The 17,773-nt window shown below is 39.6% G+C and overlaps 1 protein-coding gene across 2 annotated transcripts in view; it reads left to right on the top strand.

The window, feature by feature from the left end:
* Positions 1-17,773, top strand: part of celsr3 (cadherin, EGF LAG seven-pass G-type receptor 3) — a 109,595-nt gene that overhangs the window by 54,206 nt on the left and 37,616 nt on the right. For both annotated transcript variants that reach the window (XM_044350391.1, XM_044350393.1), the window contains 7 exons: positions 1,905-2,068; positions 2,338-2,463; positions 3,802-3,971; positions 4,813-4,998; positions 7,018-7,128; positions 7,321-7,489; positions 17,276-17,417. In XM_044350391.1, coding sequence (XP_044206326.1) covers positions 1,905-2,068; positions 2,338-2,463; positions 3,802-3,971; positions 4,813-4,998; positions 7,018-7,128; positions 7,321-7,489; positions 17,276-17,417 — 1,068 coding nt within the window. The remainder of the gene's footprint in view (positions 1-1,904; positions 2,069-2,337; positions 2,464-3,801; positions 3,972-4,812; positions 4,999-7,017; positions 7,129-7,320; positions 7,490-17,275; positions 17,418-17,773) is intronic.

A 17,773-nucleotide genomic window follows, 5' to 3' on the forward strand; every position in this document is an offset into this window, starting at 1 on the left:
TCTTTTCTGCCCCGGGTCCCCAAGATGACATGTATAATGGCAGTTGCTTGGTATGATGGAACAAAATGTGACGAGTGAACGTATATTAACATGGAACAGAGAGAGCGATCCACTGCAAATGTTGCTGTCTATACAGACTTAAGGGGCCATTCTCCTAAAAACTAGTTGTAAAGTCTCACCTTTACGGATTCCAAACTGCACAGTTTCAACGTGTTTAAGGCCTGTAAGCAGATCACTGTTACAAAGTACAAGTAACGTATGATTTAATGCAGATTTACACAGTCTAATCTGTTAAAATCCTGCTCACACTTTGACTAGGACTGTAGCTGTTGGAAAATATTTTTGGTGAATGTCAGATCATGGTGAAGAGATGACTAGAGGAATAATCTGTGGGGACCTTATGCTTTAATGAGGCACGACTGTTCGACATCTTCATGCTCCTTCATGTCTGTCTGTACTGTATCTGTTTGACGGTCTTATTACACATCGTCTCATCCTGTGTGGTGCTCATGTCCGTTTCTTTCTCTCTGTCTGTTTCTCTCGTATATACAACCGAAACATTTAAATTGACAGCCTTAAATCCACCCAGTGCTTTGAAGTTCTGTTTGACCTTGTCAAAGTTTTGTTGCCCAGTCTACTTGTGTTGTGTGCCTACTAATCAACATGTCTCCATGTACGCCAACAAGTGCGTAACACGCACTCAAAAAGCAGCCTGTCATAGTGTTGATGTCTGGCCTCGCCTCTGTAAGCCGTAATCACGTTGGCTGTGTTCTGTCAGCGCTAAGTGAGGCTGAGAGAAGGGAAGACAGATCAAAGACGAAGGCCAAAGACTAACGCTTCGACACTCTCTTCCTCCGCTCGCTCTCCATTTCTCCATTAACATCTCGCCCTCCACTTACTCAGTCTTGACATCCGCCTCTAATGATGCTCTCTGTTGATAGTCGCTGTAACTTGCACTTAATCTCTTGTTTGTTCATCTCCGCTGCCTTGTATCTCTTTTGACTTCCTCTCTGTTCAATTCCACTCATCTTCTTCTACTGCCGTTTATTGACGGGACGTGCAGCCAAAGTGAGCTAAAAAGAAAAACCTCAACCCACATTGGAGGGGAAAAAGATAATGCTCTCCAAATGACAACACAACTGTTTCTGTCTTCTCTTAACTGTTAACTGCTGTCCCCATCATCTTCCTCTTCACATTCCCCCTGTTTCTTTCCTTCCACTCATCTTCCATCTGTCTTGTCATCCGCCCCTACCCTCGCTCTCTCCTGATATTTTCCTGTAACTCACACTTAATCTCCTGTTTGTTCATCTGCCTCCCCGGTTGCCTCCACATCTCCTTTTTGTTGTTGCTCGTTTTTGTCTGCGATTTTAAGCTCGTTTTTGCTTTTTTTTTTTTTTTTTTTGTCAACGTCCCCTAACGTCTTCCTCCATGTATTCCTGTCTCTGTTCTTCATCTGCCTTGTCATCCACCTTTACCTCCCTCCTGATATTTGCTGTAACTCAAATTTAATCTCCTGTTTGTTCATCTGTCTCTCCGTCTGTCTCCTTTTCGTTCTCATCTTTTCAATTTCTCTCTTCCCCTGCTGTTTCCCCTGCTGTTTCGTCATCATCATGATCTAATTTCTCCTCAACATGTTTCTCCTCAACATCCACTGTTATTCTCTGATTCTTGTTCCTTTTGTCATTTACCTCTGATGGCATATTTAATCTCTGGGTCTCTTTAATCCCCTTGCCTCTTGCATACCCTCCTTTCATGTTTTTTTTTTTTTTTGCCTTTCTTACCCTTCCTGCCTTCCTTCTTCCCTCTCCTCCCTCCTCCCTTACATGCTTGGGGGATAATCCTCCATTTCTTTTTTATCCTTCCTTTCCTCTCCAAATTTACCTTTCTTTCTCCTTGTTTCTCAGGTCTCTGGACCTGACCGGTCCGTTGTTTCTGGGAGGAGTTCCCAACGTACCAGACAACTTCCCGTTTGGCACCAGGGAGTTTATCGGCTGTATGAAGGAGCTGCACATTGACAACAAGCCGCTGGACCTGGCTGGGTTTATCGCTAACAATGGAACACTCCCTGGTCAGCACTGCTGAACATATTTTTTTTTAAAAACGAGTGATGACACATAAATAACATTTAGGATGTTTACAACGCCCTTGTTTTTGTTAAATAAACTGATACAAATCATGTTAATTAAATGAAGCATTTCTTAGGTGTAAATGTGCTATAAACCACTTGTTAAGTGCTTCAGAATGCTAAAGCAAATAGTAAAGGACCTGAGTGCTCAGTTTGGCTTAATGCTGGATTAACGCTATCGATAACTTAACTGTCTCTGTTGCTTCTTATAGGCTGCAGCGCCAAACTCCCCTTCTGTAAGTCCAACCCCTGTCAGAACGGAGGAACCTGCAGGGTGAGCTGGGAGACTTTCTCCTGTGACTGCCCCCTAGGGTACGGAGGGAAGGACTGCAGCCATGGTGAGAGCTTATATGAGTTTATTTCATCATATGGTCCTACATGTTGCCTTTTTAACCAATGGCAACCTTTAACAATGTCACATTTATTGTGCTACTTTGGTATAATTATCAGTAAGAAATGGGGCTGGGATAATTGGCAGTTTCGGGGTCAATATCAGTGGTGATGACAGTGATCCTGTTTTTAAAAATGTGGCAAACTTTGATCTTCAGTGGCCTTATTTGCTGGCCTCATTAATTAGTGAATAATTTACTGATGTTAAAATGCTCCAGGTAACGTTTACACTTGTACTGTACTATATTTACACATTACTTTTAAATTGGTTAAATTACAGGGGAGAGACTGCTAGAAAGCTGTTATAATGGGCTGCTTCAAGTCAAGTCAAGTTTGTTTTATTTATATAGCGCAAAAATCACAACAGAAGTTATCTCAAGGCGAGCAGGTCTCGACCTTGCTCTTTAATTTACAGAGACTCAACATTCCCCCATGAAAAAGCACTTGGTGACAGCGGCAAGGAAACACACTTTAATATTTCACACTTTAATACTTCAGAAGTTCACATTCAGGAGTGCTGTGTCATTCATGCCAGTTCACACCTCAGTCTGCAATTTTTTTTTCCCTTTTTCAAATATTTATTCCTCAGTATAAAAGTGGAACGAATGTTAATGGATGGATGGATGGTTTGATGAGTGACGACCTCTGTGGAGGTGCTGTCAGAGGGAAAGAGAGGGAGTAGATGATAGATGGATATGCAGATAGATTTTTATCTGTTTGTAACCTCCCATTAATTATGAATATTTACTGAACACTTATGTCTGTTGCACACTGAGACCAATAGTATCATAAAGAATTACTGCATTTATTAACTAGACTTGGACCTAGATAAAGCCTGAGTGATTCACTGCACATGGACATCCTGTAGCCTCCAGTAAGTCAGTACCCATTACACTCAGTAATTTATATTTACTGACCTGTCTTGATTGGGAGCACAGACGGTCAGCCCTTGGGGAAATCATGTGTGGGATAAAATTGGTTTTTTTTATCTCAAAGAAAAATGTTTGTTCTGAGACTTATTTGTGCTTGTGTGTCTGTCAGTATGACACAATATCCTTATAATGATGGAAAAACCAGTCAGCAATATAAAAACGGATTCAGTCCCACAGGGGCTGAGCCAAAACACACACATACAGTTTGTAAAGCAACAGCGATCAACTTTACTTTGCGAAATTTGACAATTCATGAAATCACGTCAGATCCCGATCAACAACAGTGACATCCTGAGGCTGTTCGGGACATTGCAGACCTTTTACTCAATTTTGTTTTCTTACCCTCCACCTCAGTGATGCCACACCCTCATCGTTTCCTGGGTAACAGCGCACTCTGGTGGGACCTAAAGAACGACGTAACCATCTCCACGCCCTGGTACCTGGGCTTGGTGTTCAGAACCAGAGCACGAGAGGGAACACTGCTGCAGGCCCAGGCTGGCCAGTACACCAGCCTGCTGTTCCAGGTGGGCACACACACACACACACACACACACACACACACACACACACACACACACACACACACACACACACACACAGTATGATGCAGTCATTCATTTCAGTTCATGTCTGTCCTACAATGTATTTGGAAATTGGTGTATTATTGTCAAATTCACTGTGATAGTTTTGTATTAACAAATGTGACCATGTCTGAGATCATTACCAGCACCGTTCTCTCACTCTCTGGCTGATGATGTATATAAATATATTTTTTTTGGCTCTGCTGAAGAGGAACAGCATTTTTCTTTCACCTGCCTTCCTCCATTGCAAGAAGCTCTGAAAGCTTTTGCTCCATTTATGCTAAAACAGAATTGGCAGCATCTTCTTCCCCTTTATGCCATAAACAATTTATTACAGTGTTTTAAATCAATGCTGCACATTTGAAGCCAAATCTCATCTGGTGGCACGAGATGTAAAATACTGCGTGTGCTTCTAAATGTGTTAGCAATGGTCACGTCGATTATGGGAATTATATGTAATCCTCATGGTTAATGTGGGACTATTTTGTTTTTTGATTAATACTAAATTATCATCTGTCTGTATATTTAAGACAATGATGTCAATGCTGGTATTGTCCTTGAAATTATGTACAGTTAAAATTTCTAAGGCTTCAAAGACATTATTGAAATAGCAGCATGTAGGCAGGAGTGCTGCCATGACATTGGATTTCACACTACTCCCCCCACCCCAGGTTATTTTCTTTAGTGAATCATGTTTCTTCACCTCATTTTTTTCTCAATTTCTCTTTTTTCTTGTGTTTCTGGTGTGTGTGTACGTGTGTTTGTGTTCCTTCATCTCTCTCAGGTGATAAATGGTCAGCTGGTGTTCTCGGTGACCCGTGGTGCAGCGAGACCGGTGCGTTTGCGGTTGGATCAGGTTCAGGTGGCAGACGGCCGGTGGCACGATCTCCAGCTGGAGCTGCGAGACGTTCGCAGCGGCCGTGAGACACGCTATGTCGCCACGCTACGGCTCGACTTTGGACTCTATCAGGTAAGAGACGCGATACAAACCCTCAAGGAAAAGTTTTAAGGATAGACTGAGATTTTCACCAATAATGACAAATTTAAAAGCAGAGATCCAATTTATTTTTTAAGAGCAGCATATCTGCAGATTATAACAACTCTCATAGATTAAAAGCAATAATCTAAATTTAAGTCCTAATAAAGTATTAAAAATTGTACGTGCAGTTATTAGATGACTCATTTTTCTGCTCTGCAGTCACTAATCTTCTTCCCTGCAAGTACAGATTTAAGTTAATAAAGGTTTTCCATGGTTTTCATCATATGTGCTTGACTAAATCAATAAGACTTCATTTCCCTTAACAATTAATTTCCTGGTGCCCTTTTTTTCCCCTAACTCTACTCAGTGCTGATTCACAACCTTAATTGACCATGTTCAATTAGAAATAGGCAGCTCTAATTCTTGGATTTGATTTAATTTGGCTGTTTGAAATCTGCAGATACTCTGATGAACAACATTATTCAGGCTAATCAGTAGAGAACTCTAATTGGAATTGTAAAGGATTTATTATGAATGGAGGCGAGAAATCCTTTTTACATTTAATATCCTGTAATCCGAAATCTGTTCATGTAAACACACTTCCTATCTCACTTCCTGCTGTAAGCTAGTGTCTGTATTTTCAAACACAGACTTCCTCAGTCTCTCTAAAATGTGGGCTGGTAATCCTGGTTTCCCTAATATCTAGTGGATTAATAGTTCAGATTGTACTGGATGATTGTTTAATGTGTGTGCGCGCATGTGTTATGTACAGTAAACATGTGACAGTAACATACACTTAGAAAAGCATACGCACTTTATTATTTTCATCTTTGGCTTTGTTTAAAAAAGAAAACGTCAGTTTTTTGTTTTGTTTTCAAGTTGATTTAATTCTTAATGTGTCTACTGGCAAGTTTTGTGTCTTTCATCTTTTTCTTGTAGCTCACCAGGCTATTCTCTAAGTACATCAAGTAACACACTGAATAAATGTTGCAGAAAGCATGAAATTATTGAACATCATAGCTGCCAGTTAGACAGTAATTAGAAATCGTTTGGCATGTGTGTAGCTATTATCACGGGGGTGGCTGTGGCTTAGAGGTAAATCTGGTCGTCCACCAATTGGAAGATCGGCAGTTCGATCCCCAGCTCCTCCAGTCCGCATTTTGAAGTGTCCTTGAGCAAGATGCTGAACCCCAAATTGCTCCCGAAGGCTGTGCCAACTGTGTGTGAATGATTAGAAACTCCTTCTGATGAGTAGGTTGGCACCTTGCATGGCAGCCTCTGCCATCAGTGTGTGTGTGTGTGTGTGTGTGTGTGTGTGAATGGGTGAATGTTGCTATGTAGCGTAAAGTGCATTGAGTGGTCAGAAAACTAGAAGGGTGATATATAAGTGCAGTCCATTTATCATCCAGATCTTAGCGTCCATTATACTGAAACACTGATAAATGGGGCTCATTGATTTTGTTTTCATGGTTGTTGCGAGCTAACTTGCCTGTCAACATTGCTTCACAGCGCTGTCAGTGACAGTTCATCATTCCAGCATTGACCTTCTCCACATTGATTATATGTTATTGTTTTCTTTTATTTAATAGACAGTCATTCGGTTTGCAGGTACTTTCTCCTCCTCCCCTCTGCTCTCCTCTTAGAAAGACATAAACTCCATAATAACCTGACAGCTCTAAGATACAGTGATCAATGAAAAGATAGAAAAATCATGTCTTTCAGTCGATGATCAGAAAAACAGAAAAAATCAATAATGCTTTCAGAAACACATTTCTATCTTTTTTATATAATTCTTTTATAATATAATATCTTTTATATCATTTTGATGGTGTACCTTGATATTTTCATATAAAATAAATGACCAAGTTTATTTACGTGGTCAAATAATGGCATTCAAATGTGCTCCTTGTGTATCTCTGTCCAGTATTCAGCTTGCGTACAGCTATTAATAATAATAATCTTTGCCCTTCCTGTCTCCATCTGTCCCTTCTCTTCTCTTCTCACCATTAGGGGACAGTGATAGTGGGAAATGAGATTCATGGTTTGAAGGTGAAACATCTGCATGTGGGAGGAGTGCTGGGCTCCGGGGAGGTTCAGAACGGGATAAGAGGATGCATACAGGTGAGAATGAATGGATAGATGGAAGGATTGTATTTTTAATGTTTATTGATGGATGGGTGGACTGAAGCTGGAAATATTAGCATGTTAGAGATGGAAATGTGCTAAGAAATCAGTCTAGAGTAGCTCAATAAATGCATGAAGCTGCCAACTTCTTGTTTCTAACTTTCTGTAACGTAAACTCTTTCTCTGCAGGGCGTTCGATTGGGCGTGCGACCGGACGCCCCTCCCCTGCCCCGCCCGTCCAGAGCTATCAAAGTGGAGACCGGCTGCAATGTTGGCAACCCCTGCGTCTCGTCTCCTTGTCCTGCCCACAGCCGTTGTTCCGACCAATGGGAGCGGCACTCCTGTATATGTGAACCTGGTGAGTGAACAGAAACATGATGTTGGTGTTTTAAACATGGATGAATGAATGAAAAGTGTTTGATAGGAAGATGTATGAATTTACAGTTTGTGGAGTGCTGTTGTTGGCGTGGTAGCCATGCTAGTGTGTGTGCTGTAATATCAATTTAAGGGTTTGTGTGTTTTATTCCTCCAAAACAAATAAAATATGTCATCATTAGTCAGTAATGGAAGCAGAATTGCATGCATGCTAACCCCCTAGTATTTTGCAAACTCTGGACGTTGAATGTGAAAGAAAAGAATTGTGAGAGAAGGTAGTAAAAGATGCCAGCTGACTTAGAGAGAGAGAGGAAAGGGGAGTAATTATAATATGGTCATATCTTCGTAGGTGCCAATGCTCTAACTGGGTTAAACAGATATTTGGGAACGCATAATGAGTTCCCATCCACCTGAGACCGAGAGAAAGAGACTGACTGCAGGCTAACTTCCAAAATCTCCTTAGTCAGGTGAATATAATGAGGCCGAATGAATGTGGAGGAAAAGAACCTGATTAAAGGACAAGTAGAGAAGAGGAGAAGTAGGGGAAGAGAGGAGGGAAAACCGATATAGAGAGAAGTGGAGAAAAGAGAACGCCAAAAAGAGAATAATGGGGAGATGAAAAAGAGGCAGAGGAGGAGCAGAGAGATTAAAAATGTTAATAATTAATGAAGAGAAAAAAGGCGGCAGACAGAAATGTATAATAAACACTAAAAGTTTTGAGGCAAAAGGAAAGAAGAGATGAAGAGAAGAAAGAGGGCACGAGAAAGTCAAATCAAACAGCCTGAAAACACTGGTGGCACGTTCGGGAATAGATCTACACATAGCTGGCATATATGTACATAGAAACTTACAAATCATAGAAGTGAGAGAAAATGAACACGACAGACACACGACAGAGAGTGTGAAAGTGAAGGAGAGGATGAAGAGTGATATTTGATATTTATTAGCGGGTACTGAAGCAACAACTGCAGTTCAGTTCTACAGGTATTGATTAAACAGACGAGACCAACTGAAAAGAGATGATTAAAGGAGATTATTTATATTTATGATTAAAGCAGAGAGGAGACAAGAGATTGGAAAGCAAATTAAGAGAAAAAGAACCACATGAAAGATAAAACCAGGAGAGACGGCGAGAGAGAGAGAGATACTCTCTTTCTCTGCATCCATTACCTTCCTTCTCTGCATCTTAACTGGCTCTAAAACTACTTTTCTTATTTTCTCATGAAACTCAAATGTTTCACTCTCATTAAGTGCAGAATAATGTACAGTTAATTGGTCTTAATATGCAAAGTTTGGGATTTTCCAATGCCACATCTGCAGAAAACAGTGGATGTTACAGAGTATAATGATGCAAATGATGAATGCTACAGGGTGGTAGTGCAACATTAAGCTAACACAAAAGAAAGAAGAAAAATAATGGCTCCCCACTCTCTTTTTGTTGGTATATGTGACTCATAGTTATTTTACCACAATCCGTTGTGGCCAAACCAAGTCTAACTGTAATTTAGGAAGAAAGTTTAAAGGATAGGTTCACAGTTTTTCAAGTCTGTCTTAAAACAACAGTCAGGTGCCAAAATGAACACTGAAAGAGGTTTTTTTCTCTTTTCTCCTGTTCATACTGGCTATTAAAACATCTCCTTTTAATAGCCAGACCCCCTTAGCTTATATGAGGCTTCAGCATGGATATCTGCCACATTTACAGTCCTTTAAGCATCAAATTCCCTCTTTGTATTTCGTCAGACAATGTTTCCCTGTTGAGCTGCGGTGGAAGTATAGTAACAAAAAGAGGGACTAAAAAGACTAATTTGACTAATTTGGATGGTTGAAGCTTCATATTAGCTTCAGATAAATTTTTAAATACATTTTTTTGCAGAAGGACTGTGGATTTTGTCGCCATCACTTACATTGTAAGTGCATTAAAGGATCTTCTAATGGCCAGTATGAACAGGAGGAATGATTGTGGAAAGAAAAACCTATTTCAATGTTCATTTGGGCTCCTGACTGTTGTTTTAAGACAGACTTGAAACATTGTTAACCCGTCCTTTTAAGGAAGAGAATTGAGACAAAGCTTTAAACACTAAAGAGATAACTTGGTTTTGTCCATTTAGACTCAGGACTTGATTGAAGCTTTTGCCTCTTGGTCTGTACAGACAATAGTGAGTCTAAACAAGTCTAAGCATTCAGCCGTCCCTGAATCTCACTTAACTTTTAAAAAACATCATTAAATTTTGCAAGTCAAAGCTGCAAGCCAAGGTCATGGTCATCGAATTAAGGTTTGAGGTGTTTCATCTGCAAATGAAAGAGTCGGATGATGGAAGAAAGTGAAAGGGAAGTTGCTAACGAAAGAAAAGTTTGAGCGGAGATTGCAGGGAGTGAAAGAGGAATGAGTGAGAGTGAGTGTGTATTGCGTGGAGAACATACCGCGTTAAAGTGAGAGAGCCTCAGGCCGAGCAGCATGGGGGAGGAAGCAGAGAGGCGCTGCTATCCCTGTAGCATCCTGCACCAGCCCGCAAGCTAATGCTAACACCTTGACTTATTAACATGGAGCACACATTCGGAGAGGGCACACTCACACACACACTCCGATGCCTTCACACATGGACACAATCGCACGCACAAACACAGATGATATGCACAAACTTCCTGTGCATGCACTTATTTACTGTAAATACACACAGCCGCACTCATTATCATTAACTTTCAGCAGCACAATGAGCATTAAAAATGGAGACTGTTTTACAATGAATGTCGCTTAGAGACAAATCAAACTTTAATAAAAGCAGAGAGAGAGAAAAAAAAAAAGAAGAGAGAGATGCACTCTGAATAATTCTCTTTCATGTTTGTGTGTGTACTTGTGTGCGTTTTATCCTGGTGCTGAAACTAACTTAATGGGTCTCTCATGCAATTGACAGCGCGTCTGATTCATGCAGTACAGCATCCTGGAAAATACACACACACACACACACACACACACACACACACACAGAGAGAGAGAGAGAGAGAGAGAGAGATAAGGTTTTGCATGACAAAGCACAGAGACATCTGCTCTCTCATCTCCGTACTGTGTGTTTTTGTGCTTTTCTGAATAAGTATACTGTATGTCAGCCTGTGTGTGTCTGTTTGTGTGTTTTATGACAGTTGCTGCCAGTTGCTACAGGCTAATTCACTGTGGTGAAAATTTGAATTTAATATGATAAATTACAGCCATGTTGATTTATGTCCACTTGAGTTCCCTTAGCTGTTTAAAATCCAACATGCAGAAAGCATATGTTCATAGTTGCGTAACCAGAACTCTCATAACTGCCTTTACTGTAGTAATGTGTAATTTATCTGTTTTCTGTTTTTATGAAGATGTCAAAATAGTTTTTGAACATAGCAAATGCCAAATAAATATCTCTTCAGATTGAGTTTGTCAGAGCCAGTGTATTATACTAGTTTTTTTTGTTTCTTTCGGATGGAAGGGTGTGGTGTGCAGCTGCAGTATATTAAGCTCTGTGCCTCTGGGAAAAACGGGAGAGATTTATGAGTTTCAAGCTGTATTTCCTGTGCACCAACCTACAGTACACCCATATCCTCAAGGTGCTGAATCAGGGCTCTCTGTGACAAATGACTCCTCACCTTGGAATGTCACTTATTGATCAGGTTTGATATCAAAACTAGAAATGTACAGGTACTTGGCACTGTTGTACTGCTATATGAAAAGTTTGTTTTATTCTTTCACAGATGAAGTTTTTTGTTTAATTAGAAGCTCATCATGGGTTGAGGAAGCTCTACAAATCTCCTGTTCAGGCTAATGTAGAATACATTATTGTCAAGATATAAATAATGTCATTATTCCCGCCACTTGCAAAGTTGACATGTTTGAGAAACAAACTTGACAGCAAACCTGTCAAGTTTCTGTCAAGTGGATATTTAGTAAAAATACTCAAGTATGACCAAATCCATTCACCAATGTCTGCAATTTTTAAAATTATATAAATGTCTAAAAAAGATTAGTTATATGCAAAAAAAAAGAAAACCCAGTCAAATCCATGAACACTGATCAATGTCCAATATCAACTCGCTATTTCTTTTATCCAACAAACTGGTTTAGACCTGTTACATATCCATCAGTTATCAAAACAAACTCCCCAAATTAAACCATTTTAAGATACCTTTAACCTTTATGTCTTGAACCCTGGACATGTTGGCCTTTGTTCAAACCCATTCATGATCATTAATTTAGATCCCAATATTTCTAAAAGATGTAAAATGAATCATTCTAAATCGTGCAGGAATGTAATGTAATGATTGAGCTTTAAAGCTGCATCAATTAAATTATGGCCACTAGGGTACAAAAGGACTGCCAGTCATGGCAGTTAGCACCTATTTACAGATCTAGAAGACGAAGAGGAGTATTTTATTCATCGGGTGGACAAAAACATGACTTGAAATCCTGCACCAGCCTGCAAGCTAATTCTATCACCTTGACTTATTAACATGGAGCACACATTCAGAGAGGGCACACCCACACCTATTTACAGATCTAGTAGACAAAAGGAAGTATTTTATTCATTGGGTGGACAAAAGCATGACTTGGAATGAATGCTAAGTTGATTATAAGCTTCTTTTGAGAGCATCTACAACTCCTGAGAAAATATCCACCTATTTACCTAAATGATCCACCTTCTACTTTCAGTAAATGTGCTGTAAAATAAAAATAATGGCTTAAAAAAGCCAAACAGCACTATAGAGCTGCATGTAATTGGCTGATACTTCTCACTGAAAGCAACCATACTCATATAACACACAGTCATTTGATTCAGTGTACAACGCTATCATTCTGTTTTCCCACCAACATATTTTTATTGGATGTTTTTGACATCCACAATCTTTCCTCTGTCAGAAAGGAGACAGTTGGATACATAGCAGATGAATGGATGGTTCAGTAACCAGATGACTCAAGCTGATGTTGTGTTACAGTAAAGCCAGTCAAGAAGCTATGAGTCGCATCGGGTGTCTGTGTGCAGCTCATGAGGCATAGAAACTTTTCAAAGAAGCTTCTGGACTCTGAATGTGAAAGGCAAACACATACGTGCACACATGATGAACAACTCTTTGTTCTTACAAGCCCAAGCCTCCCTTTCTCTCTCTGTATCTGTGTGTATTGCCTCTTTTCTCTCCCATATTGTTGTGACAAGGCCGGTGTCATTAGAAGCATCTGAAAACAGCCAAGGCCGTTGTCGCCTCTCTCTGTCAGTTGCCATGGTGAAAGTGTAAAGATGTATAGGGCTGATAGAACATGATTGAGTGTGTGTGTGTGTGTGTGTGTGTGTATGTGTGTATGCATGTGTGTTTGTGTGTGTGCGTGTGTGCGTGCTTGAGTAAGAGAGTGACAGAACCAGAGAATGACAGAGACGGAGAGTGGGGGATCATGAGATAACAAATAAGCCACTGTTTGTGTGTGTGTGTATAATCATATAATCATACCTGTGTGTTTGTGCGTGAAAAGAAACAGTGAAATGAATAATTGAAAACTGAACAATACCTGTGATTATATTCGCTCTTTTGTTTGTGTAATTCCTGAAATATTTTCAAGCGAGAAGAAGACAGAGCTTAAATTAAATGAAAAAAAATAGTGTAGAAAGGTTTTTTTTTTTAATATATTTTTTGGGGCAGAGATGACAGGAATTTGAAGGGAGAGAGTGATGGGGGGTGACGTGCAACAAAGGTCCTTAGCTGGATTCGAATCACAGACATTGCAGTTATGTGGCATGTGTCTTAGCCAGCAGGCTACCGGGGCACGCTGTGTAGAAAGGTAGGAGGTGGGGGGAAAAGCAAGGCCAGTGTGTTTTCTTGTGAATTACTGTATGTGTGTGTTTGTAGCTTCACAAAGAACAGAATGAGCTTGAGAGAGAAAGAGAGAATGATGTTTAAAGAATAGGAGTCATTGGAAATCTGGTGTGTGTCTAAAGCTGTAGCCAAGGCCACAGGCTTTAAAAGCAGAGTGGTTTCTGTATTTTCTATAGACGGACACTTGAAAGCATACCTCACACAGGTTTGTCAGCTCCAGAGGGAGGGATACAGACCTCAACAAGTTGCACACACACTTCAGTCACACTTCAATTTATAGAGACGTCCTTCTATTCAGTGCTGTGAAATTAAAAAGGCAGCCTGAAAGCAGAAATCACTTGCTGAAGGATGGGAGATGATTGTATAGTATGCAAAGCAGAGATTTTTGTTGATGAAAAAAGTCAGAATGATCAGTGTAACAAAATGGAATATCTTGTCGCAAAGATTAGCTTGTTTTCTGTTTTATACCTGATGTTTGGTATCAGTGTGTAAGGAATTTGTGCATTCAAATAGTTGTATATTTTGAAGGGGGGTTATGAATTATTGTTGTGCACGACTCAAATACGAAATTATTTGTCCAGCGACATAACTCATGAGAGAATTTATAATAATAGGGAAATAGTCATCTTTGTTGGCCACACAAGAGAGATTGTTATTGATCTTAATTATGATTTGGCGAGGACATAGGTCTTTTAAGGTGTGACTACTTTTTGTTGGTGGTTATGGCTTGCATCAGTTCTTGCATTCAGGTTGATTATTTGAGTCTTAAAAAAATCAGAATTCATAGTAATATTAAAGTTGGTGCCAGCTAGTCTCTGTGGGTGACTGGTTCTTAGAGGTGAGTTATGATAGTAAATGGTGGGGGATGTCTATCCAAGTTGTGCTATCAGCTCAAACTGGGGTTTTAATTGGTCTTTCCATGTTGCTGGCTCTTGGAGATCTTGAATTGTCAAAGGTGACAGGGTCAGTGGTCTGGTTTAGGGGCCATGCAGGAGATGAGGGGTTTTCTTATCCCGATCGTTGCTGTTTGCAGGATGTGGTGTAGATGGTCTGGTGAGTGAGAAGTTTGGAAATCTCACTGATGTCTTGTTGGCCAGCATTCCTGGGGCGTTGAAGAAAGAGCTGGTCCTGTTGTTTAAGGGTTTCTACAGTCTGCGTTCAAATCATGAGGGGATTTTCCCCTACAAGTGATATAAATATTAACATGAGTTGTTCAGAAGAATATTTGCATTATGGACAGACTCAAAAAGAAATAACTTTGTATTTAAAAGGATGTGTTTTTCTGACATGCTTAACATAAACCATGCATTTTCACCCCTGAGTTGTACATATGAATGACATTTTCACAAAGCTAATACTAGCATGTAACTGCAGATGGGAAAAAGCCAACATGTGACCACGGTCCAGAAAGCACAGTCCTTTGAAATCACACTTTTATGTGACTGTTTTTGTAAAAATGTCTTATAATCACATTTTATGAGTAAAAGTTAACTTGCTTGATTATATATACTTAGAGTACTGTAGTTGAAACACAAACATTATTATATTGTTGGGAAGCATTGTAGATAATGGATGACTGTGGACATGTTTGAGGTTTTTTTTAAATCGTATGAATCGTACAGCTGTAATCATCAACATCTTTATGTTGTATTGAGATTCTTAGTTTTAATATCTGATGTCTATGACAGTAGCTTGGAGAAAAGAGTCTTTTTTTATTTCCCCTGATATGATATAATGTATATGATCACGAATATTATCATTTAACTGATTTAAGAGTAAGGTTTCTCCAAAAAAGGGCAGAGGCATTGTTCTATTCTCAAGCTTTTGGTTTTACTTTAAACTTACGACGGTTCCTGATGATGGTTTCTAAGTAAAACTGAAATCTTGAGGGTGAAGCAATGCCTCTGTCCTTTATTTGGTGTAACCTCACTCTTGATATGTATCAGTAATAAGGTCTTAGTTTCTTACATGCTGTCATGCGGTCAAAGTCAGTGGAGGTGTCAATGTCTTGTCGCTAACATTGTCATTTTCTGTCACTTTTTACAGCATTTAATACAACAAATACCTACAATCCAGAGATCCGCTACATCATAAGGATTCAGTGTTATTAAATTATTATTAAAACCAGTCAGTCATCTTTTTGTCTACTCATTCCTTCTTAGCCAGCCTGAATGTGATTTATTGGATTTATTGCTTACGTTTCCATCCCAACATGAAAGTGGGATCTTGTGGTGCAGCTTAGTTCTAATATTTTAATCCAACAATTAATACAGGTACCTTAAAGACAAAATACAACAATTATCCTCTTTTTAAATGAAAAACAGGTCTTGGTTGGAGGCCTTCTTTATTTGTGCTAAATACACCCCAAAGAGTGTGTGAAGCACTCTGCTTTAGTCATTAGATTAAAGAGGGGTTTTATGTGCTGGCCTGTATTACCATATAAGAGGCTAGTGTGTTTGTGTTGAGTGTCTGGGGATTGCATTGAAGTGTGCGACGGCTTCGTTCACCACGCTGCACCAGCGCACACTTAAGTGTATGGTGGGAATGTGTGTGTTGTACGATGTTGTGTTGAAGTGGCTCGTTTAGCAGCGTTGCAACGTGCTGTCTCGGTTTTTATTGAGGCACTTCTCTGTGTTATTATGGTAGAGAGGTTTTTAAACTTCTTCTCCCATGTTTTCACATTTTTTAACTCACTCTTTGATTCAACCTGATTTGGCTCCCTTCTTCTTTTTTTTTTTGGCATGCAGAGTTATTAGCAGCAACATGCTACCTGAAAATGTACGGGCTGTTATGTGTGATCACACAGAGATTTTAGTGATATTAAAAACATATTTTATCGTCCTTGAACTTTGTTCCTTGAGCTGAGATCTTTTGCTTTGAGCTGAAACACCCTGTTTTTCATGTTTTTCACTTTCATGTTTTCTTAACGCTCAGCCTGTGTTTGTTTGAGCTATCTGTGCGAAATTGATATAGATTACAATGTTTTTTGAATTCCCTCTCTCAAACACTGGTGGTAATTTTCTTTCAGAGGACGCTTTGTGTGACAGAATTGTAATTCACAGTTGTGGCTTGTTTTTTAGAGGCTTGCCCAGCCGGAGTATGTAAGGGAGACGTTTGTGATAATCACTGTTTGATGTTAGAGATGTGTACTTGTGAACTGACAGGCTGTTATGTTTGGTACACGGATGGGAAATGAAGCGGTGTTCTGCATAATTTAATTTCAATAGTTGTTGTGTTGTGCTCTCATTTTATGATTGTATGTATGAGGGAAATTCTTCACGGCAGTTTTGACTGCTTGTGTCTTCTTTTTTGTGCTGTACTTTTTCTGATTATTTTTTTTTAATAATTATTTTCAAAAATAGAACTTTAAACTGGAAATGTTTATATGTGATATATCGCAAATGTTTGTACTGAACATTTCTGCAAAACTGCACTGTCAGCTTATTTCATTTGTACTTACTACAATATCTGTCCCTTGCAACTAAAGCATGAAACAGCAATTCAGAGTAGTTTAGGAAAAGATTGAGGATTTGTTTAATCACAGAAAAAAGCACTTATTTTATATATATATATATAAATCTTGTTATATAGTATCTTTATAATTATAAAGATCTTTCCCTAAAGATCATCACGGAAACCTCAGTCTCCAGTATTAAAATCCTGACATTTGTACTGTCCAGCCATCCCATCCAACCACCTCTCTGTGACGCTTCTTGGACAGAAAAATAGTGTATTTTGCCAGTGAGTGTAAGAGAGGCAGCAATTACATTTCATCCAACGTGTATTTGGCAAAGCAAATTAGCTATATATAAATAGGTGGTGTTTGTATTTGACTTGTAGGATGGCAACCACTGCTCATATCCACTCCAGCCAAAAACACTTTGACATTAATTTTATTCTCTCTCTCTCTCTCTCTCTCTCTCTCTCTCTCTCCCAGGTTACTATGGGAAAGGCTGCACTGATGCTTGCCATCTGAATCCATGTGAAAACGAGGCTCAGTGCCACAGGAAGCCCAGCTCTTCCCATGGATACATCTGTGACTGTGGAGACAACCACTATGGACAGTACTGCCAACACAGGTACACACACACACACGTGCACACACACACACTCTCTTACACATGGACACAGTTCATTCAACATTTGAACTACAGTTCACCTATGAGAGATGCCAACACAGTGTAAAGCTCTTTGATGCTGCCTGTAGTCCGCCTAAGCTCTGTTCAAGTGTGTGTGTGTGTGCGTGTGTGTATGTGTGTGTCTTGGGAGCTTTAGTTCAGCCTTGTTGTCCCACATCTCCAGCCTTGCATGTAATCCACAGTGGGATGAACGTAGACTTAGTGTAATAACACACACACAACACACACTAAAGTTATCTGTGTGTGTGTTAAACTGTGTGAAACGAGCGTGACCCCGACCTGACCCCACGCTCCCT

This window comes from Thunnus albacares, chromosome 5 (assembly GCF_914725855.1).
Source record: "Thunnus albacares chromosome 5, fThuAlb1.1, whole genome shotgun sequence".
Lineage (NCBI taxonomy): Eukaryota > Metazoa > Chordata > Actinopteri > Scombriformes > Scombridae > Thunnus > Thunnus albacares.